Genomic DNA, 23,797 nt, shown 5'->3' on the forward strand with positions numbered 1-23,797 from the left:
TAAAAACAAAAAGGAGCAGCTTATGGTGCATATTAACGTGGTGTTATATACACGCATACATTAAGTCGTTTGCAAGTTGCGGCATCATGTGGCTTAAAGAAGATGACGTCATGCAGATGAAACAAGTGCAAAGCTAATAAAACCAAGAGTGGACAAATAGTTGCGTTAATGGTGACCGAAGTGCAATAATATATCTATAGGTAGAACACCTTTGACTATTATTTTTAATCTGTTTTTGTAACATGCCTTCTTTTCATCATTTGTTTGTTGTTTACTTTAGCGTTTATCTTTTCAGTTGTTCTGATTGTACTGATTGTGTCGCACTCTAGTTTTTAATGTTTATATGCGCTTTCATGTTAAATTTCTTTAAATGTAAATGGAAGAAGATTGTGAGCTATTCAGGGCAGAGATTATGTGAATCATAACGAAAACCTCATTATAAAATATTAACAAAAGGAAAACCTAAATAAAGACACTACCCTGCCATTACCACACACACACACACACACACACACACACACACACACACACAATAAAAAAAACGATTAAAAAAACAACAATAAAATATTACACTGTTAAAGATTACATTTTTGAACATAAGTGTAGAGTTTTAGAAAGTCCTAAAATGTTTATTCATCGTTAAAACAACCGAACACATTTTAAGAGAGACATGATATGGTAACAGCATAGCAGCAGTGATGCTAATTCAGTGCGTTTCAGTTTTACTTTTATATAGTACAATATTACATACAGACGTTCACATGGCTTCACAGGCATAACAAACGTTATCAGATTTGATATCATCTTTGAACAGTTTCTTTTAAAACAGATTTGCCTGTTAGTTTATAAATTCAGTGGCTTATGTTTTAATGGTCACATATTTTATATGAAATTTCAAAATAACTCTCCAAAGTGCGTTCCAAGATGGCTGCTGAGTGGTGTTTAAAAGTATCGCTTTCGGTGGGATTCTTGGAAAATAGGTTACTGAAGTAGGGTTGCTGTGTCTATAACCGCCTAAAAACATAAAAAATACAATTTGAATTTTAAATTAATCCCACCTTTGAGAAAAATAATGTGTTTTAAAAAAATAAAAAAGTACCTAATTTCACATGCAGCTAAACAGCTGCTGCTCTTGAATGTAACTCGCCCTTCCCGAGCGTACAGGCCCCCTTGTTGCTAAGCAACCTTCGAAGAAGATTGACAGCAACTTTAGTTGATTCATTCGAAGAAAACTTTAAAGAAGGGTCAAGTTGTATTTGTTGCTGGTCAGCTGCGAGGTGTTTAATTCAGAAGAGCAGTATCACAGTTTAAGACAGTTCTCTGATGGCTGCCAGCCAGAAGCGTATTAATACAAGTAAGTTGATAGCCATTCATTTTTCCGCTTTCACTTTGTGCCATGACAACGACCTCCCCTAGCTCATTAATTTGTCATTAGCTCAGTTAATTAAACGTTAACTTAACGTTAGCTAAAAGAGCGGCATCCGGAGATGAGTGAAGGTATCAACTTGCAGTTAGCGCAACTTTGACCCAAAGTTCAACGACAGGAATTAAATCTATTATAACAGAAATATTTAGCTACCAATTATATTTTTTTGTTTTTTGGAGCTAAAGATCCAGGTTTAGATTAGACAATGAAGGTTAACTGATGTCTCTCCCGCTTTTACAGTGCGCTGAAAAGTTGCTTTAGAGTCAGCGATGTGTTCTTTTTAATACATTTTGGGGAAGTTGCAGCAATGCCGGACGTGGAACCCCTCAGATTCCCATCCAGGGAAGGACGACCAAGTCAACAAGGTGAGAAGAGAAGCGATGCACCTGCAAATAAATCCACTTTAACTCTACACATTCTCTGTTACAACAAGCAGTCTAAATTAATAACGTTGTGGATGTGTTTTTTTTTAGGCTAACACCTTGTTTAAATGTAGAGGCTTGTTATGTGTTAGGCAGTCTTCCAGGCAGTGCTTAAGCATCTGCACCACTCAGAGCTATTTAAATGCTGAGTAAATGTAATGATATTTAATGATGTTGAAGAAATGTCACTATCTAACATCATTGGCAAAAATGGCACTGCAAGTGAGGCTCACATGGGCCTCCTCTATGGCTATAATACACCCTGCCAGTATGATTTAGAGCTAATTCAGCCCACCACTGACATATTGCCTTAGCACCTTCCTACCCAACTTCAGAGTGTATTATTCATCTCAGCTGTTCAGCAGCAGATGGTCTTCTTTTTAGTTTTTCCCTTTTTTCCCCCAGTCTCTTTACTTAGTCTGAGCTACTTCACTCAGAAGCTGTTCTGGAAGCATCATGATAAGATAACTGGTCTCAGTCACGTGGAAAAGGTTGCAGATGTCACTGTCTCAGTCTTTTTGTTGTTGAGACGAGTTTGCAAACCCCTCGAGGGCATACACTTTCTCCTGTGAAGCATAGGTAAGGTTGGTCAGTGTCCGTGTTACCTTACTTAATAGACGTCTTTGGATTTTCTTGCTGTTTTTGGCTTTTAATAACAAAAATGTATTTTATGCTTGACTAAATTAAACCCCAATTAAAAAAATATTTCCTCTGGTGGACGGCTAATACTGTCAGGGTTTGGCTTTGTTGTGCTTTGGATTCTTGTTTAGTATTTATTGAGATTTTGGTTCTTGTTTTGATTAGACCCTTGTTTTTGTAATATGTTTATTCGCTCTCTGTGTTCTATTGTTTTCCCTCTCACTCCTCATTGTTATTATTATCATTATCATTATTTTTGATTACTATTGAAGGTTTGCCTTTTCACTGGGTCTTACATCATGCTTTTGGGTCTTCTCTACACCATACAACCTGACTGAAGCCAATTTTCTCTTTATACATAGGAAAAACCCTGGGGGCATTTGTTGTTGCATATGGGCTTCACCTGTTTATCACATCTAAAGGACTGGAACCACAATCCAGCTATGACTTTCAGCCTACATTGGTGCTTGTGTACCCCGAAGGTTAACAAGAAAAGGTCTGCTATAGCTCACCTGTTTGACTGGGTGACCCACGTGCTAAAAGCCTGCAGGGGCCTGGGTTTAAGTCTGCCCTGCACCACTCCCCCTTGCTCTCAACCCTACTTTCCTGTTTGAGCTTTACTAACATTAAAAAAAATTAAAGGATAAGAAGAAAAGATCTAACAGGTTCTCTCAGATCAAGGAGAGCTCAGAAGATGTCTTGGTCTGCTCAGACTTGACCTAAGTGATACAAACTAATGGATGAGACCAACCAGTGGAGATTTTAACTCCTCCCCCAAAAGTGGGACCCTGTGAGTTTTTGTCCATGGCATCACTGTACTCCCCTTTTCCCCCTCTTCTCTTTCCACTCTTTACTCACTGACTGGTCACAGCATCTTCCTAAGAATGGTTATCCTTGGAATCTCATCCCGTTAAAAGCGAGTTCTTACTCCCCCCTGTCACCAAGTGCTTGCTGATAGGGGATCATCTGATCACTCTAATTGGCTCTAAAGCCATTTTACACAACCGTTGCTATGAACTGGCGCTATATAAATAAAGTTGGACTGAATAACATGTGCTCATTGTTGCATAATTACAGAGTCAAAGAGCCTTGGGCAGTAAACCAGTTGTTGTGGTCATGAAAAATGTTTTGTGCTGAGAAAATGCTTTAGGTTTTAAAAGTAAAGAGAGCGTGCTTTCAAAAAAGGCTAACGAATACTTTTCACTTCAAAGTGCAGTAAATGGGATGACTGCCTTTAATACAACACACAGGTTGCACACAGTTGGCCTTTACTGAGATCAAGATTATTTAATACAAATACTCACAGACTCTGAAAGAATAGTGTATTCAATAGGCTTAAAAAAGAAAAGAAACTTTCACTTTTATTTAAGCAGATTTGTTTGAAATGTTTTTCAGATTAAAAATAAGTAAATAATTGTGAACTAAACTGGGACAGTCTGGAATTGGAAGTGAATTTGGACTTCTGTGGAGATGTAAAGGAAAAAGGCTGTGCAGAAAACCAAAGCAGCAGACATCACAGTCACTGTTTTATTTCAGTTATATTGTTTTAAAAATGGGATGAACTGGTGCCACAGTTCTTTGAATTAAGGGCATCTTGTTGTCTATTGTCTCTTCATATAATCCTAGACTAACTTGATAATGTTAAAGTTTGGTATCTTACTGACTCTTTGGTCTTCTAATGCCTTCTGCTGATGCACTGAACTCAGCCAGGAGAAAATAAGATATAAATAAGAATATAAACGTTTACAACTCAATGCACGGTATACCAAAAATGAATGAATGTTTCCTAGAAAGTGTAACTCGTTTTTTTTCTGTGACTGCTAATTAATCACTGATTAAAACTAAGTCCCAGCGTCACAGAAACATTCGAGCCTACACTGTACTGTTGTAATAGACACCAGGATACATTTTTACATATAGTGTAGTCAAGTGAATTTACTGTATGTTTGGAATGAATTTGTAGTAACGCTGTATGTTAAGAGGCAGTGTGCAGGCTAATTTTTTAAAAACAGCATCACTTTAGTCTTTATTCATCTGAACTAGCTTATCAAAATACTTTCTTTAATACTTGTGCAGGTTCGTAAACTGCACCGCTTTGTGACAGCCAGATGGCGTCCTTTCACCACCAAGATTTGCACCCTTTGGTTTGTGTTGAGACACTGAAAGGACTTCTCTGTTCTCTCACTGATGCTCCCAGTATTTTGCAGTCTGTAAAACCAGAATCAAAGTGCAAGTAAAGAAGCACACAACAGCTTTCACAGCCAAATAAATTTTATTAATTACTTTTCCAAAATTAATTCATTCATTTGAGCGAGTGTTTGCTTCAAATAAACAGAGTCTATTCATAAAGAAAAAGAGATAAACTGTGTTGTAGCTATTTAATATTTAATATATAGTGTATGGATTGTAGATGTGGTTGGCCTTTTACTGACCGTATGCTGTTTTATCTGTCTCAAGATCAAGTAGATCTTCAAGCTGTTTGCTCTGGTAGACGTCGCACCTGTGCTTTGCTCAACAGTCCTTCACCATGGGTCAACAGCATTATCTACCATATCCAAGAGATTAAGATGACAGTGGAAAACAGGTGTCAGCAGGTAAAATAATGGCATTGAGTGGTCCAACAGGTGGGAGATTGTAACACAAATATCCTGATAGGTGTTAAAAGAAACTGAAAGACGCATTTTCCCTTTTAATTTGTGGCAGTCTGGAAGATATCAATCACAAGCTAAATACAGCAAAACTTTAAGGTGAAGTATTTCATTATTTTTTTAATATGAAATGAAATATGAAATGAAATGAAGTATGAAATGTGACATGAGGTTAACTTGTTTTGTCAGATTTCAATCCAGAGACTCAGATTCTGACTCTGTGATGTCTACAGATTTGTATGTTGAAGGCTTTGCAATTTGTGCAAGAGGTAAACGTGTAGATTAGATAGCTTTGGGAATCTGACTTTACAAATTTATTGTTGTATTGTTTGTGTAGTTGAAATATAAGTTTCCTATCCCATAGAAAGTTGTCCATTATCTCCACTACTGAAGAAAATAAATGATGTCCTCAGCGAGGTTGTGTATCTGATTGAGCGGCTGGAGGCTGATCGGCAGCATGCAGAGGAAGCCCTGCTTAAAGAGAAAAAAAGGAAGAGGTTTTTGGAGAGCAAAGTGGACAGTATTTCACTGTGGAGGCAAAAAGAGCATGCTTATGTTGTGCAGAAAGGTCAGTGACCATGAGGTGTCACATCCTCATCGAACTGCTTGCTGCTTCTTGTGATGTAGCCAATTTTTTTTTTCTTCTTAAACTCACTGAGTAAGCTTTTTAATTAATTTTTGACTATTACACTTTTAGAACATGAGGCTTGCATTAGAGATATCACTGAATTAAAGTGGCAGCTGAAAGTGGAAAGAGAGGAACTTGACCAAGCCCGAGAGAAACTGTCACACACCGAGGGGTTGAATCAGCGCCTACACAAGGACATCAGTTTTGCCAAAAAACAAGTTCCAATTGTGAAGGAAAAAATCGACCTCCAGAAAGACCTCGTAAATGAGATTGACGCTAAACAAGCGGAGGTAGGCTGTAATAGGATTTATTTGTAATTTCAAACAAACATCTGCACATTTTCAATATGCAATATTGGTAGAAGATTAAGATTCGTGGAGTTATTTCCCAAGAATTCTACAAACGTGTTGTTAACACAGCACAAATATGTGAAAGTACAAAATCCAAGCAAGATTAATGTGCTTTTATGTTACACTTCAGAATGAAAAATAACAACTGAGTTGCATTTTGGGTGATTTTATTGATCGTGTTTAGTCACTGGAACTTGGGTTTGCAACTGTAGTTTACAGGTGTGGAAGGGTAAAGTTTTTTTCATTCATTTTGACTACTACAGTATAAGAGCACTTGTCATATTCTGGGTGTTCATGTAAAATCTAAAAAGTTGCACCATGATTCTAGTTTTTGTAGCTCACTTTCAGTAGCCTGTGAGTTCTTCTGTATTTCTATTTGTGATTCACAAATAGGGAAACGCTCTGGGTTGCATGCTTGTTGATGTATTTATCCACTTTCTATATAAAATGAAATTTTAATTTGTTAGTGATATTCATGATCCTCAAAGAGTGAATCGTGTTCATTTACAGTGGGGCAAAAAAGTATTTAGTCAGCCACCGATTGTGCAAGTTCCCCCACTTAAAATGATGACAGAGGTCAGTAATTTGCACCAGAGGTACACTTCAACTGTGAGAGACAGAATGTGAAAAAAAAATCCATGAATCCACATGGTAGGATTTGTAAAGAATTTATTCGTAAATCAGGGTGGAAAATAAGTATTTGGTCAATAACAAAAATACAACTCAATACTTTGTAACATAACCTTTGTTGGCAATAACAGAGGTCAAACGTTTACTATAGGTCTTTACCAGGTTTGCACACACAGTAGCTGGTATTTTGGCCCATTCCTCCATGCAGATCTTCTCGAGAGCAGTGATGTTTTGGGGCTGTCGCCGAGCAACACGGACTTTCAACTCCCGCCACAGATTTTCTATGGAGTTGAGGTCTGGAGACTGGCTAGGCCACTCCAGGACTTTCAAATGCTTCTTACGGAGCCACTCCTTTGTTGCCCGGGCGGTGTGTTTTGGATCATTGTCATGTTGGAAGACCCAGCCTCGTTTCATCTTCAAAGTTCTCACTGATGGAAGGAGGTTTTGGCTCGAAATCTCACGATACATGGCCCTATTCATTCTGTCCTTAACACGGATCAGTCGTCCTGTCCCCTTGGCAGAAAAACAGCCCCATAGCATGATGTTTCCACCCCCATGCTTCACAGTAGGTATGGTGTTCTTGGGATGCAACTCAGTATTCTTCTTCCTCCAAACACGACAAGTTGAGTTTATACCAAAAAGTTCTACTTTGGTTTCATCTGACCACATGACATTCTCCCAATCCTCTGCTGTATCATCCATGTGCTCTCTGGCAAACTTCAGCCGGGCCTGGACATGCACTGGCTTCAGCAGCGGAACACGTCTGGCACTGCGGGATTTGATTCCCTGCCGTTGTAGTGTGTTACTGATGGTGACCTTTGTTACTTTGGTCCCAGCTCTCTGCAGGTCATTCACCAGGTCCCCCCGTGTGGTTCTGGGATCTTTGCTCACCGTTCTCATGATCATTTTGACCCCACGGGATGAGATCTTGCGTGGAGCCCCAGATCTAGGGAGATTATCAGTGGTCTTGTATGTCTTCCATTTTCTGATGATTGCTCCCACAGTTGATTTTTTCACACCAAGCTGCTTGCCTATTGTAGATTCACTCTTCCCAGTCTGGTGCAGGTCTACAATACTTTTCCTGGTGTCCTTCGAAAGCTCTTTGGTCTTGGCCATGGCGGAGTTTGGAGTCTGACTGTTTGAGGCTGTGGACAGGTGTCTTTTATACAGATGATGAGTTCAAACAGGTGCCATTCATACAGGTAACGAGTGGGGGACAGAAAAGCTTCTTACAGAAGACGTTACAGGTCTGTGAGAGCCAGAGATTTTCCTTGTTTGAGGTGACCAAATACTTATTTTCCACCCTAATTTACGAATAAATTCTTTACAAATCCTACCATGTGGATTCATGGATTTTTTTTTTCACATTCTGTCTCTCACAGTTGAAGTGTACCTCTGGTGCAAATTACTGACCTCTGTCATCATTTTAAGTGGGGGAACTTGCACAATCGGTGGCTGACTAAATACTTTTTTGCCCCACTGTACATTTTCCACTTGCCACTTTCTATAGTTTATGATTGAATTAAACAGTGCGACCAAATTCAACCTAATCTGTGCTTAAAGCCTAGTGCTTATGTGCAGATGTGCTTTTACTTTGTGCAGAAAGGAAATGATTGGATGACAAAAAGTTTCAATATGTAAACGCCCTTCTAAGCGTGCAGTCAGGCTTTTAGCAGTGGATCCTGTTGGTAAAAGACTCACAGTATGATTTCATAACAGTTTCATGTTTTCTTTTATTGTATATAAATGTGTGAAATTCGTCATGAAACATATTTCTGAAAAATACTAATCCCATGACTCACGCTCTTCTTTAGGCTAATGACGTTCGCTCAAAAATACAGCATGATCTCCTGTTAGCCCAGAATAGGTTTAAAAACATGGAGCTGGCTGCTAAAAAAGAGAAGATATCAGCAGACCAAGAGCTACTGGCACTGAAGAATACTCTGGCAAAAAAACTGTGAGTATCCACTGAAACACACTAGAAACACATTAGAATAGATCTTCAATTAAGTCTTCATTTCAAAGTCACTTTTATTCTTGTAGTTTTAACCTTTTTCATAGAATGTAATTATCTTTCTATGATTTTATTATTATTTTTTTAATGTTTATTATGGGCGTCTGTCTGAGAAGTTGAGAATACTTTATGGGATACCCCAGGGTTCTGTTTGGTCCTAAATGTTTTCTCCCAGGGCTATTTGCTGATGATACCAAACTTTCCAGCTAAATATTTAAATGACTATAAATAATATATAAATATTTAAAAAAATATCTTCGATTTGAGGCTAAAAGATCTTCATCTTTGTTTTGTACATACATAAATTCTTTTCATGGGAAAATAATATTGATGTCCTGATACACTAAAATAATTATATAATACTTATACACATATATAGAATCATATATAACTGATTTCTTTGAATGAGGGCATATTCCTAGACAAAATAGTGTTTTATTTTTTTTCCAGGGAAAGTTTAAATCAGTTGAAGATGATGGATGATGGTCTACATGATGAAATAAAGGATGCTGAAAAGACCATTGCTCTTGCAGAAGAGAAGTGTGCACTTATAACTCAGTGTATCCCTGAGATGATGGAGCTAGAGAAAACTGAAACCGACACAGTAAGTCACACAGTCCATATTTATACTAATTATTAGCACTTAGGAGTAATGATATTAATGTTTTTCCCCCTGTTGTTTGTTGAACCTTTTTTATAGATTGCACAGTTAAATGTTCAAATTGAGGGTGAAATACATACGAATAAGAAGTTACAAGAAAAACTAATTTCCCTGCAAGAAGATATTGCGAAAACTGTAAGTAGAACCACAAAAATGTTACAAAGTCACGAATACTCTGCAGATCTCCTCATCATTTAAGAGGCCCTATTGCTACCTATGTTTGTCACAATGGCTCACTTGGTAAGACTGTATGCAGTGTTAGCCACAGAATTATCTGCGTTGTCCCCAAACCCTAGCATAAAAAATGAATCTAAAAACTGAAATCAGTGAAAGTGGAAGAAAATGGACAGTGCAAAGTTTATAGTCTAAGAAGTTTGAAATCGGTTAAAATTCTGAGTTCCCCAAGCTTTTGAGGCTCTACCAGTAAGGAAGGTGCATGATTTTCCTTTTTACAGTATAAGCTAATATCACCAAACCTAAAAAAAGCCACCAGCTCCTTTATAGCCATTCCTATAGAAGTTATGTGCATGTTTTTCCATAAATGTAATTATCCTTCAGAGTCAATGAGCAATGACTGTTACAGAGTGATACGTCTTATATATTCCCAGTAGAAAAGCAGGAAAAGCAGTTTCCTTTAACACATTCAGACAAACTCTTCCAGAATCTTTGTCGCTTTGTACTCTGCCATTAAAAATGAGTAGTGTGCTCCTTTTTTTCTCTGTAATTGAAACAAATATCAAGAACATTTCACTTAAAACCATGAGTATAAAATAAGTTTGCGTTAACACTGGTCCATGAAGTTCGTCTTTCCATGTTATCCACAGAAACTGAATGGGGAAGCAGAAGTCTCCCGCATAGAAGAACAACTTGAATCAAAACGCAAAACTTTTGCAGCTCTCCGTAAAGAAAACATGCAGTATGAACAGAGTGTGGAAAACTACAAGACAAAAATTTTGGAGAGGTACCATGGAAAAGCCAGAACATGCATCACCTTTTCATAAATATCATTACTGTGTACAGTAGTCCTTGTGTGTGTATGACGTTACTTCACTGGGTGATTTTTGTTAGCGAGAAAGCAGTGAAGCAGATGTGTGAGGAGAGGAAACAGATGCTCCAGAAAATCAGTGACAATGACGAGAAGTGGGAAAGGGCCGAGGAAGAAGTGACCCAAGTTGTATCCCGGCACAGTGTCATTCAGGCTGAGCTCGAAGAACAAGAGCAGCTAACCTTCGCAGAGAAAGAGAGGGCCAGGGTCAGTGGCAACATATGTATAATGCTCATGGGTTACAGTGTAAAATGTGAGACCACATCCTCTTTGTATGCTCTTTCTGTGCTCTACAGACAGAGATTGAAAACCTGAGGAAAGACCTGACAGGTCAGAGGACTACCCTGGAACAACTTAAGGTATATTTATGAGGTGTTTCAGAAGTAAAGTTTAGTCAGTTTGATCGACTTTGTGCATTCCCATTTCCTGGTGTTGTTTACACCTGTTGAGGTCAGTGTGATGACATTCTGGCTTTCATGTTTCTATTCCATCAGACTCAGTGTGCAGATCTCGATGAGCAACTTAAACAACAGCAAAGGAAATCAATGCTGACGAATCAGCAACTTCAGAAAGAATTTGAAGATGCATCCTCAGTGACAAAAGCCCTGGAGACAAAAATGGAGGTAGCAGAATAACTTTATAATAGTTGAGGAACATTTCAAAAGTTTAAGCAGGTACATTTGTAACTATTCTTTTTTTAAAATAGGAAATTAAAAAAATGATAGACAATTTGGAAAGGATTTCATGTGAACACAGGAAGACATTAATCAACCTTAAGAATGAGAAAGACCTCCAATGCGATCATCTGAAAGCTGCTCAGGTAAGAAGGACAAAGGTGCATGAAGCAGGTTGCTAAGTCAGGTTTACTCTGTAAAGCTCATTGAGGCCAAAGCTAGTCATGGCTATGTATCAAAACAATCTCTTTCTTTCAACAAAATAGGGTTTAGACTTTTGTAAATTCATGCACCTCTTTGTTTACAGGATTTACACAGCGCTGCTATACAGAAATATGATGACACTGTGGGAAGGATCAGTAACCTTATGAATAAAAGTGAGGAATACCGGGATGCTTCAGATAAAATGGAAAAAATAGCTGAAAACATCCCAGAAGTCATAGCAGAACTTCAGTAAGTTGTGCTAGGTGTAATAGCTTAGAGTGAGGAAAGGAAGAAAAAAGGCTAATATACAACCTCCTTAGTACTTTGACTTAAATGCTCAAAAATTGTGCCACCTTTAAAAAAAAAAACATAATTATTGCAATTATTTAGCTTTATGTGATTTGATGTGTTTGATTTCTCCTTCCAGGAGTGTTTTTGATGTGCTGGAGTTCAGAAACAAATCAGCTGCTCTCATTATGAGCACCTTGCAGTTTGATATTAATAACTGCCAACAACGAACACAGCGATCCATGCAGACACACACCGCTCATGTTACAGCAAGAAAAAAGCAAATGGAAGACACCAAGGTAAAAAAAAAAAAAGAAAAAAGAAAAATGTTTTTCTCAATAACTCTCTGTTAATACATGACTTTTGTGTCAAATACTGTGAAATCAGAGACAAGCTGTAGAAAACATCTCATTGCTTATTTGTTTATGGATTAGTGTCAGCACATTGCTTGTCACAATACTTCCCTTAAGATACAGAGAAAAGAGCTGTGTGCAATTAAAATTACAAGCCACGGTCAATCTCGTTTAAGTGCTTTTTCCGCAAATGACAACTCACTGTTGTTATAGTCTTTTGTCTGGACGAATTTGATGATGCATGTCGTGGTGAGATGCGGTGTTCTTTTTTTGTTACCTGTAGGCCAACATTTTCAAGAGCAGTTTGAATGTAAGCCCGCAGTTCACTACATCAAATAAGCATATAATCTGGACCTTGCTATATTTATGTCTGAAAATAAAATGTGACTCTGCTGTGCACAAAATGGCAAGCATTTGAACACTCCTTTGTAAGAGAAACCCCTATTTATTGTAAGGTTTTCATCTGCAGGATTATCAGCCCCAGCCAGAGCCTCTTTGCTGATGGGGGTTTCACATGGCTTATCTAATGTGAAATCGCCATGTGGTATATAGTTTCATTAAACGGTGATCAAGAATGCATTAGTTCAAAACAAGAAAAGGCAATGGAGCTTAAGCCGCCATGCATCCAAGTGCAGCAACTTTAAAGAAGTTGTTGGCGTGAGACAATTTAAGAATTAGAAGTCTTCCTCATAGACACAACTCCCATTAGCCAGATAAAAGTTAGTCATGCAAAAAAGGGTTTAGTCTTTTTCACTTGACAAAATAAGATGATATAACAACAATACTTCTCACTAAATAAAAAGATCAGAGACAAGACTGAGGTTCTAAGGAAATTGGTCACTAATCATTGGGACCAATATGAAACATGCATAATGTGTACAGTGGCAAAACATCACGGGGCGCGTGTGCATTCAGAAATCACAGTGCATGAAGCAGAATGATAGAAACCTTTATAAATGAGATTTTATTTAAAAATATGTGACCCCATCCCCCCCTGTTCTTCAGAAACCAATGCAGGTTAGTATAACTAAAAGCTGCTGGAAGCATATGTGGTTGTTTTTCAGTATGTGGTTGTTGCACACGCAGGGTACATCAAGCTGAAATAGGTTAACTGGTTAGAAATCTGTGGTGATCTCTATTCAAAGCACACTGCACACACGGAAGGCACCTATTTTTTTGATTTGATCAGGGCTTGTCGTCTGTCGAGGACAAAGTAAACAATGCAAACTGCCGACGCTATCAGTTTCTTATGGGCAATGAAGTGTAATTTGTTCCATTTACACTTCACAACAGCATCAGATGGGCTTTGTCAGTGCTGCATGGAGTAATTAAACCTGAAATCAATAGCAGGCATTTGTCATGTTTACAGCCCCTCTTTCTGCTGGGTTAAACTCATCACTTTAGTGCTGTTCTGTTTTACTGCAGAGACACACTTCATTATGTCTGCAGGTAGAGTTGAGATATTCACACCCTTATCCAGTACTCAGGAAACATTGTTCAAATGAAAAAGGGACATGCAGAGAGACGCATCCTCACTGTGATTTATTTGCTTGATTTCCCAGAAAAGCGTACGGCGCTGTATGGCCACTGTTTATGTCGCCTTATTTAACAACACAATTACAAACTGCCTATCGTACTATATACACACACACACGAAGCAGGTCAGTGGTGCAGCTTCTAAATGGTCAGCAGGGGCTTACTGTACAGCACTCAAAGTGCTCTATATTATATCTTGCTTCACTATATTTATATATAATCTTTTTTTCTGTAGAGCTGTGAGAGTCTCTTAAACAAGAATCAGTGTAATTATTCAGTATCTATTTTGTATATGTAATGATGCTGCCAGTTCTCCTACAAGCAATCTGATGAACTAGCCCTACCGATACTTTGCATTTTTGTAAATTACTGTCAACAGTTGGAGGTGAAACACCATATTGGTGTCGGTGTTGATACCACCCTTATGAGTCAGTATAAGTATCACCCACTATGTAACTGCTAAAGTTTTATTGGTTAGTTTCACTATAATCTGTGGTTAAGTTGTTACATCAAAATAATTCCTGACTCCCACTGGAGTAAGGTATGCAGACTTAAGAAAACAAACAAACAAAGAAACTAGTATTGGGCAAGTATCCAATACTGACACACTTAATCTGAATCAATGTTTTAGATGGCAAAATGTTGACGATGTAGTGCAGGTATGTCACAGTAGTTATAATACTGGTCTGCAGTATACTGTATGCTAATTTTGGGTGATTTTACATAGTTACTGTAAACACTTAATATTTGATCCTAAACTTATTTGCTCATGCTCTTTCAGGAAGCACTTAAAATTGCGCTAAAGGAAAACAAACAGCTGGCAAGCCGGTATGAAGACCTTAGGAAGATTCTCATGGAGGCCAAACAGGAGTCTGTGTCTGCACTGAGTGAGAAAAACAGCGCACATAAATCTTTTCATTACTCCACACAGGTACATTTTATATAACCTTGCTATCTGTTCCCCTCCTTCTTCTGTTATTGTTGTTTCATGACCTAAGACCTTTGCCTTATGTTCCTTCATGTTTTATTTGGTGGTATTCTACTTTGCACCAGACACCACTTCTTTGCATATAGGCAGTCATTTTAAGGTTTTAGTTTGGCAACCAGTAAGGAGGTTACTGCAGCAGTCTAATAATGAGATAACTCGAGTGGAGGAGGATGATGGATGTGACATAATGTAATGATAGTTTTTCCAGCAAGGGGAGTAAAGCAAGAGGTTGATGGTACATGTAAATACTATAACTTCAACATTTCCCTGATTATAGTTTTGTAAGGTGGCCAGAGGTGAAAAATCTTATCATCGTCGTGTTACAAATTTGCCCTGCTCACCGCAGTAATTGGTGAAGGATCAGCAGCAAACACGGGTCAGGATCAGACAGTGCTAAAATAGCACTGGAGGTCTGACTAGTTGAGGGAGACAACTCAGCAGCATTTTACTGTTTAATCTTTATAGATTTTGACACTATTTAACTAGAATAGAATTACACATGACAAGCATAACACCAGGGAGAAGCCACACTGTTCCTGCAATGAAAAATACATATTATTTGTTCCAAAAATGACTAATACCTTTACTTGAGCAATTCCTCATCTAACTGCATGAATGTTATCAAGTGAAAAATGCATGCAAAAATAAAATCCTGTGGACAGGATTTTCCACGCTCATGATCAAAGCCTGATTTTCTTTTACTCCGGATTCAGCCTTCACCATTTTTGTTTGTTTCAACTCCACACTTGTACAACAGCAGCCTCTCGGCTAGTGTTTTATGGCTAAATTTAGTTGTTTTTCTTTGTTATTATTTTGGTATAACAAGCTCATAATCAGCAATGTTTCTGAAATGTAGATGTCGGCCTAACACATTTAATCATTTAATCTGATTTATACAGACACATTCAAATGCATTTCCTTCCTGTTTTAAATTTCCAATTATCTGTATAATGCTTGCATATTGTGTCCCAGTTAGTACATATGTTACACAATGTGAGTGCTCTTAATTGATTCGTTTATAACTGGAGGCAACAAGGTAAATGCATTTAACATTGTCAGGATCATTTGAGAGATCAGTACATTAGTGCAAGTGAGTGAGATGCCAGTCATTTGTGTTTTTCAGAGTCCATAATCTCTTTTATTAAATTTAATTGATGGGCACAATGAAACTCATCTCTAAGGTATCACTGAAATATAGTTAGGTATGGAAACTGTGGGCAGTGACACGGTTTTCATCATTTTCAAACCCTAACCCTAAGCATAAATACTACTTTAACTGTCATGGAGGAATTTATATACAAAGTTTCACCTTTCAGTACTTTTAAAGTAATTGAATAGATGTGCAATATTCTTTGGTTATTTCTTCACAAATTAAGCAGATAAAGGTTTTGGGTAGCCTGTGAAGCAACAATAGGTAGTCAAAGGTCTCTTTGTCTCTGAGTACAAGTAAAACAGCCCACTCTTAGGTTGCAAAATAAATTGATCACAGTGTTACTGAGAACACTGAGATTGGCCAGATAAACTGGTTTGGTAAATTCTGAGGAAAAGAAAATACCGTTTAGGAAAAAACGAACGAAGAAAAACAACAGAAGAACATTCATCAGGAGGTAGTTATATAGTTTTCCAAGTCTACCATAAAGAGAAGGGCAAGGGCAAATAAAGACTGTTCACCACAAGGTGAAAGCTATTAATCAGCCTCAAGAATACAAAAGGCTATATTATACTTAGCCAAAATAAATAAATAAAAGCCAGAGCAGTTCTGCAGCAACATTCACTGGACAGATGAAACCAAGATTAACCTGTACCAGAATATTGTAATGGAACGCTTGGGATAGTTTGTGATCCAGTCATAAAATATCACCTGTAAAACACACTGGAGGCAGTGTGACATATGTGCATGCACGATTTCCAGTAGCACTGGGTCACCAGTGTTTGCTGATGACGTCACTGAAACTAAAAGTATCTGGATTCATTCTAAAGTGGACAGAGCTAAATCCCCCTCAGATTTAGCCAAGTACTGCAGAGCTGGCTTTACAGTGCTTCACAGTAGAGACAGACAGTGATCCAAAGTATACTAAGAAAGCAGCCCAGCAGCTTCTGAAGGTAACTCACTTGACCTCTACTTTGTGGAGCTGCATGTTACTCCCTGAAAACAAAGTAAAAATTTGAAGCCTGGCAAAAAAAAAAAAAAAGAAAGAAAAGAAAAAAGTCAGAGTTCAGGCAGTTAATTCATACCAAAGGAGATAAATGTTATTAACAATTATTGAAACCAAAATGTATTTATGTTGATTTGTTAAATTGCAATTAGCCCTTAAAATATGGAACTATATATATATATATATATATATATATATATATATATATATATATATATATATATATATAAGGACATTTCTCAGCCTTTAAGGTAGAACTTGAACCTTGAAGTAAAGCTTAGAGTCTGTGTTTTATTGAGTCATTTTTAGTCTACTGCGGTGGTGTATTTGGGCAAAATAGTGAAAATTGTGCCACTATCCAAACATTTTGGGATCTAGCAGTATAATGCTGACAGCAGGCATCACTTGAAGTAGTTCAAGTGGCAAACCTAAAACAATCTTCACTTGGTGTTCAGGACAGCTGCTACATAGCAGAACATGTCTTAATATGCTGAGATATGCGGACAAATATAAAAGATTACCGCTAATATGAAGTTATTCCCCACGACATTGTCCATCCAAAGCCATACATGTAAAAACAGCTAAAACAAAGAAAGTTAAAGTGCAAAATATTGTAATTTTTCACTTTCCCCCCTCCGCAGTCACATGGTAAAATGCAGGTTTATAATCATTATTAAGCTCATAAGCTGCTTTTTACTATATTTCATTGGACAAAGCACTTAGTGTTAATCTTATTTCTGTATATAGAGTGAATTGGTAACAACTACCTGCCTTTAATAGTAGTCAGCAGTGGAATATAAGTTACTATTCCATTTTATTTTACTTATATATATATATATATATATATATATATATATATATATATATATATATATATATATATATATATATATATATATATATATATATATATACCTAATAATTTATAGTCGTTTAATACTACAGGGCCATTACCTAGATGAGCACTTTGTCCTAAGAGTTAGACCTGGCCTTTGTTTGTAATGAATTATGGATTGAATTTGTTTTCCTTAACTAAATGATCACCGTTCTTTTAGCGTAATGTTGATTCTTTCTTTTTTTATTATTGAATTAATAATATAACAATAATAAAAGAGTCTGTATTCATTAAATTTATTGCCATTGTCAATCAAGACAGGTTAAAGCCTAAATTGGAGAAATTATTAGGCATATAAACGTGTAACTTTCTGAGCTAAATAATCATATTGCTTTAACACCAGTACAGATGCAAAAATATTCTAGATTTTAACTATTACAGTCAGTCTCACAACACAAAATAAAGCACATATGTGGTATGAAAAGTGAATTATATTTATTAACTGACTAATGAAGACTCATTTAATTAATCTAATATTAGAGTTGGTAGTTTTTCTTTTAAAGACAGAAATTTCGTCATGTCAAATGTATTTACATCAGAATGCTCATGAAAAAGTGTAAAGACATTCAAGTATTCCTAATTTGCAGTTGTATATTAAAAGATACATGATTAATTAACATCTTATAGCATGTCCCAGCATCTCTGTTATCAATATCCTTTTGAATCTACTGTACAAGTAAGCACAGCGTTGTTTATGTAGAGGCTTTCAGCTCCTGGGTTTTAACAGGGTACACCATAAAGAGCATTCTTGTTATTGTCTTTTCTTCAGGAGCTGATGACTGAGCTAATTCGCTTTAGTTTTCAATGCACTGGGGAACACATTGCCAAGCAATGATAAGCTTTGTAGGAAGAGTAGAGAGATGGAGGGGGAAGAAAAGCAATGGCATCTATCAGAATTTAAACCTCTTTGCTTGAAACTGTGTTCAAATAATAAAGCAAGCAGCATGTCTTTCCAAGAGACTAGGAATAATTTCTGGTTTCAGTGGGGGGTTCATGACTCTGTGTGTATGTGTAAAATATGTCTTGAGGGGATTGGTATAAAGTTAAACTGGGTGAAGTAGAAATATTTTACTCATCAGCTTTGCAGTCACAGAGTTTGCCTCGGCTAGAACAAAACTGCTGAAGCATTTAGAGAAAATTAACCCCCCATCCTGGCAGCCAGATGTGACTGGATTCTGATGAGTGCACACGAGTGGGCAGAGAAACCAAGAGACTGTGAAATTCCTGTCAGGCCCGTGTACTGCAGAATGGGCTATTGACTGCTTTCTCTATTCCCCTCCATCATTCTTCTTGAACACTGCCATTAATTTCCTCTCCTGCCTTACCAATTCCTTTTCTCTGCCTTCTCTCCCCCTAGCTCTCTTTGTTGCAGAAGAGGATGCACAAAGCTTTGGTGAAATACTTCAAACAACGCAGCCTCTACAGCCAGGCTGAACTGGACCAGTGCCAGGCTCTTTCTCAAGAGACCGACTGGAAAATAAAAACAGCCCAGGTATTTGTACATATACATGTAAAACAGGCTGGAAAACTGCACCGACTGTCACCATTCATTTAAATGGCAAATCCTTTTATTCAACTTTCATCCCGGTCTAGGTATTCTACCGGATGGCAGCATATTCTTTTGCATACTACAGTAACTCCATGTTATGCTTGGCATTGTTTGAGCCTCATCCGGCTAGTCAGTTGCCTTGTGTCTTCTTTGACAAGCAAGAGCAGCCAGGCAAACATCCACCAAGGCTTTGTGCGTCACTGCTATGGCGGAGTTTAAGACACCACTCTTACAATGCAGTCTGTACATTTACTTATCAGATCACAGACTGATGTGATGGATGATGTGCGTGTGCTACGGTGCCTTCTGGGTGACCCTGTGTCTAAGGCTAGCTCTGCCTCTCTTTTTTGTCTGTATACATGTGTTGTCACATTGCATTAAGATTCGAGCCCGTTTTTGTTTTTTCTTTCTTTTTCTTTTTTTACACTTTGCATCTAATTCAGAGTTCATTACAACACATGGAAGATGTCCATGCCTTACAGCTTTTTTGTGAATAGTATAACCTTCTGTCTGTCTCGCCGAAGAGTTGGAGCATATTCTGCAAGGTTGAAAAGTAAGGATCTTCAATTAGAGGATAATCGGTGTCTAATCTGTGCTGTGATGTGCGATGAGGTCAAAGCGGACAGAGGGACAGTGATGAATCTTTATGAAATGTCCTGTCCAGTATTACTGCAGAGCCAGGTGGCATGCAACCATAGTATGAACTACTTCCACTTTTTCACTTCCTTTTTACTTAGGCAGTAGGATATCCTAAATCCCTCGACAGCCATATTTGGCAGTTGCAAGCTGTTGTTTTTGTGTAAAATTCTTATTTTGTTTTTGTCACTTAATTTGATCCAACAACAAATTTAGCAGATACGCTGCAGGCAAAATACGCTCTGATTTTGATTGGAGGCTTTCCAGGAGGATACCTAGTAAAGTGCTATCAGGTGGTTTCCTTCTCAGTTTCTCCTCCTCTGACTGCTTGGCATATATTTTTTTTCTTCTTTTCGATGGGTTCTGGTCCAGACATTACTGGAAGCAGCCATGTCTCAGCGGCCCAGCCTCAAAAGGCCCCAGCAGATCACAGCTCAAGGCAGGGAGGAATGGGGCACAGGGGGAGGAGCTATCAGAGAGCTGCAGAGTGTGAAGGACAAAAGAGCTGGTGTATTCAAGCGCACCACACCGTCACCCGTCACAGCTCAGCACAGGGTCCATCAGAGCAGGCAGCACTCACTTTAAACAGGCTCCTGATGAAGAGTCCAGATCAGGCTCTATCCTCCAAAAAGTACACATGGAACAAAAAAACAAAATAAAGCCCTTTTGAGCTCAACTTTAAATGCCTTATGAGATTACGAGCAGGCATAATCACTTCACCTATCCAAATATTAAAACCTTCACAATTCCTATAACACAATTAGTATTTCTGACAGGGTCAAAGTTTATCAATATCAACTGGCAGTTTAATAGAAATAAAGGAATCAATAAAACTGACATTGGTTGTAACTGCAGTGAAACCAGGCTGAATCCTGATGAGGCCTGTGCTAATCCATCATGTCCACTTAACCCCACGAGCAGAACATAAGAGAGGTCAGGTTAACGCTTTCACAGTTATAGTGCTGGAATAAGAAGCCAAATGGCAGTTTGTTCAAAAGTAGCTTGAGGGAAGGGAGGCCAAGGAACCCTAGGGTGGGTGTGTAGGAGTGGGTGGGGGAGGGGGGTGTTGTAGGAGTAGGGAGGGTGGGGTGGCGGGCTGTCATCCTGTTACACTCCTGCCAGAACTGGCAGTTCAGCTTTGTGTTCTGCGAGTTTACACTGGGGATGGCATAATTGACAATGGCTAACAGCGGAGAGCAGTGCAGAGCCTTGTTGAATGGCCAGTAATGATTGGAGCAGACGCCCACTGCCCCAGTCCCAGGGGACAGTAATCCAAGATCCTGTTTCTGATATAATTGTTAGTCAGAGAATTTCTGCATGGCTAGGCTGGTTCAGATTCCCAAGCTGGTTGACAGTGCCAGGCAGTTTAATAGAAAAACTGGATGCTGAGGTTTTTAAAACAGAAGAGCACTGAACCTGGACGCGGTTCACCAGGAGCCTCTTGTTCTCCTTCCTGACGAAAAATAAGAACAAGACGGTAACTTTACTCTCGCAGCTGCAGACACGTCAACTGTGTGCGCAGGAGACACATGAAACGAAGATGCTTTATTGGTGCCTTTCTACAAAAGCAGCATTTTCCTAATTAGCCTGTTTTCATTTATTCTGTTTGTGCCTTATTTCAACAGGAGGAGATGTCAGAGGAAAGCGAACTTATCTCAGCCTTCCTACAATCCTTGACAGATGACTCTACTACTGCTGATGATGCTACGGGGTGAACAAACAAGCCAATCCAGATGCCGCTGGATCCAATGAGTAGATGCCTTCAGTTCAAATAGCAGTGTAATTGGACATTCACCTGTACCAGACAACTTACTTACCCTAGCACGCTTCACTATTCCCCCCTCTTTACTTGCAGCAAATCCATAACAATGAAACAGGTGACTTTCATGCTGCTGTCAGGACTGATCTAATTTTAGCTGGGTGAATGATTGCAATTGGCTTTGCCTCATCAGATAATTAATCTATGTCACCATTAATTGGAAAAGAGAATAATTACAGGCAGTGTTGACAGAAATTCTACGCTTCTCCAGATCCCAAGATCTAATTACAACTAGTGAAACCCCATGACCTTAACTAGCACTTAGTACACCTTGGCCACCTTGACCATGCCCATGCGAAGCCTGTCGTCTCTCCAAAGAATCTATTTTTTGTTATTGCAGCCCACACTCTTCTGCTCTCTTCACTCACTGAAAGCTGTCTCCCTCAATCACTTTTCAATATTCAATCTTAATTTTGTGGAAGTTTAGCATTTTCAATGAGCTGGAGATGAATGATTAATGAATAAATTTAAATGCTTCATTTTGTCCATGGATCATTAGTTAAGTCCTTTGTGGGAAGGACCTGAGAAAGGAGTGAAAATTATTGAGACATTAGCCTGGAGCAATCCAGGGGTAAATAGTGTGCACAAAAGGATGTTGTGTGTGCACTATCCACTGGCTTTCTAAAGAACCCTGGGGAAACACTGTTTTCAATTTGGAATCTTAACTGAATCACATTTAGTACTTGTAGAAAATTGATTTTTCTTTCATCATGTTTAAACAATGTCATACTAGTGGTAAACAACACAAAGTCTGCTCTGTATAAATGCTAAAGTGCGAAATCCCTAGATATTTATCATTTCCACAAGAATGAAAAGAAGTTAAAAAACAAACAATGTTTATATATTAATCTAAATTGTACAAATTATGCTTATGCTCATTAGAATTTTAGTAGCGTCAAGGTTAATGCTGTTAGACTACTCCTTGGAAAATATGTTACCCTTTCCTTCTGAGTTGATAGAGATGCTGTTGTTTTGTTGATAACAACAGATGCCTTCCATACTAGAGGAGACAGAAGGGGGCAGTATGGACACAACAACCTTAGCAAATAACTGACTGAAACATGTCTCAGTATCATGTTATAACACTAAGCATAACATCTCAAACTAAGACGGCTTGAAAAAAACAAAATAAAACAAGTAAAAATATATATATTTAAATCAAACTGACACATTATCTCTCATGTGGGGAAAAAAGAAGATTTTTTCAGATATTTGGTAAAGTTTCTTTACATAGGTTTTTGGGCCAACTGTATACTATAGAACAAACATTCAGCATGACACTAACTTGGTCGACTGCTCGCAAAGCCACGACGCCACTAGCTCCCTAAAAGCATCTTGAGGAGAAAAATGTTCAGTCCGTCTCATATTCTGTACTGACTATATGGCAATTTCTCAAATGAAGGTGCCTCTCCAGCACATTTATCTGCTCTCCTTGCATCTAATCAATCCCTTAAATAAATGAAAGTGAGCCACAACTAGATGTCATCACATCTATCTGCGGGCGTGCCTCAAAGTGCACACACCTTAATGCTGCTACTCTAAAGAGGATGGACTGTGGAAATACTAATGGGGGGGTGTACTTGACAGCTGAGGGGCATTACATGCTTGTTTCAGTATGATGAGGATAAAACATACAGCACATGCCTCACTGTGCTGTTGCATACTCTGATACCTCAAAGCTGGTTTGGAATATTTTTTTGTACTTTTGTATCAAGGCATATTTTGCAAGAGGCATGTTGAGAAAATCTGATTTACAGGCAGCATGATTCTCAATTTCTGCCTGGCGCCACCGTGCAGACGATGGGCCCGTTTCATTTGGATTCACTTCAGTAATCACTTCTGATCACTGGAGTGAAGCCGAGTGAATCAGAGCAATGTTCTGTCTTCTTAAGCTAACCAAAATTCTGCTCTGAGATCTTTTTAAAACCAGGAAAACTGAGGCGTCCTCTCAAACCGTCCTCTCTTTGTTCATGAGAAAGTGGAGAGTTGAGCCATGGAGCCGATGGAGTCGAGGAAAGAATGTGAGTTGAGAAAGGTGCTACTGTGTCTAAAATATCAATGAGGGAGATGCTGCCAAGTTTTGGAGCACACGAGAGGAAATAGGTTTTCGGTAGTATAACATGAAGTGCACCCTGGTACACCCTATTTGGTCAGTGCTGATAACACTGTAATCTGGGAAGATTTTCTTTTATATTACTATATAATCGTCTGATTTTTATTCATCTGACTTGAGTGT

General features: G+C 38.3%; 1 protein-coding gene across 1 annotated transcript; it reads left to right on the forward strand.

The window, feature by feature from the left end:
- The first annotated feature begins 1,185 nt into the window (after nucleotides 1-1,185).
- On the forward strand, nucleotides 1,186-22,663 carry ccdc178 (coiled-coil domain containing 178). The gene is given in 21 exon segments (XM_085254453.1): nucleotides 1,186-1,354; nucleotides 1,667-1,791; nucleotides 4,945-5,081; nucleotides 5,191-5,234; nucleotides 5,325-5,404; nucleotides 5,500-5,703; nucleotides 5,833-6,053; nucleotides 8,558-8,700; nucleotides 9,208-9,361; nucleotides 9,458-9,553; nucleotides 10,243-10,379; nucleotides 10,487-10,670; nucleotides 10,760-10,822; nucleotides 10,958-11,086; nucleotides 11,170-11,283; nucleotides 11,445-11,590; nucleotides 11,769-11,928; nucleotides 14,300-14,449; nucleotides 18,915-19,049; nucleotides 21,368-21,448; nucleotides 21,451-22,663. Coding segments are annotated over 20 exon segments (2,484 nt in total). The 5' UTR covers nucleotides 1,186-1,354; nucleotides 1,667-1,733; the 3' UTR covers nucleotides 21,499-22,663.
- The last annotated feature ends 1,134 nt before the right edge of the window (nucleotides 22,664-23,797 follow it).

This window comes from Mchenga conophoros, linkage group LG18 (assembly GCF_057382185.1).
Source record: "Mchenga conophoros isolate Kocher_MC1m ecotype Shallow Benthic linkage group LG18, M_conophoros_male_GT1.1, whole genome shotgun sequence".
Taxonomy (NCBI): domain Eukaryota; kingdom Metazoa; phylum Chordata; class Actinopteri; order Cichliformes; family Cichlidae; genus Mchenga; species Mchenga conophoros.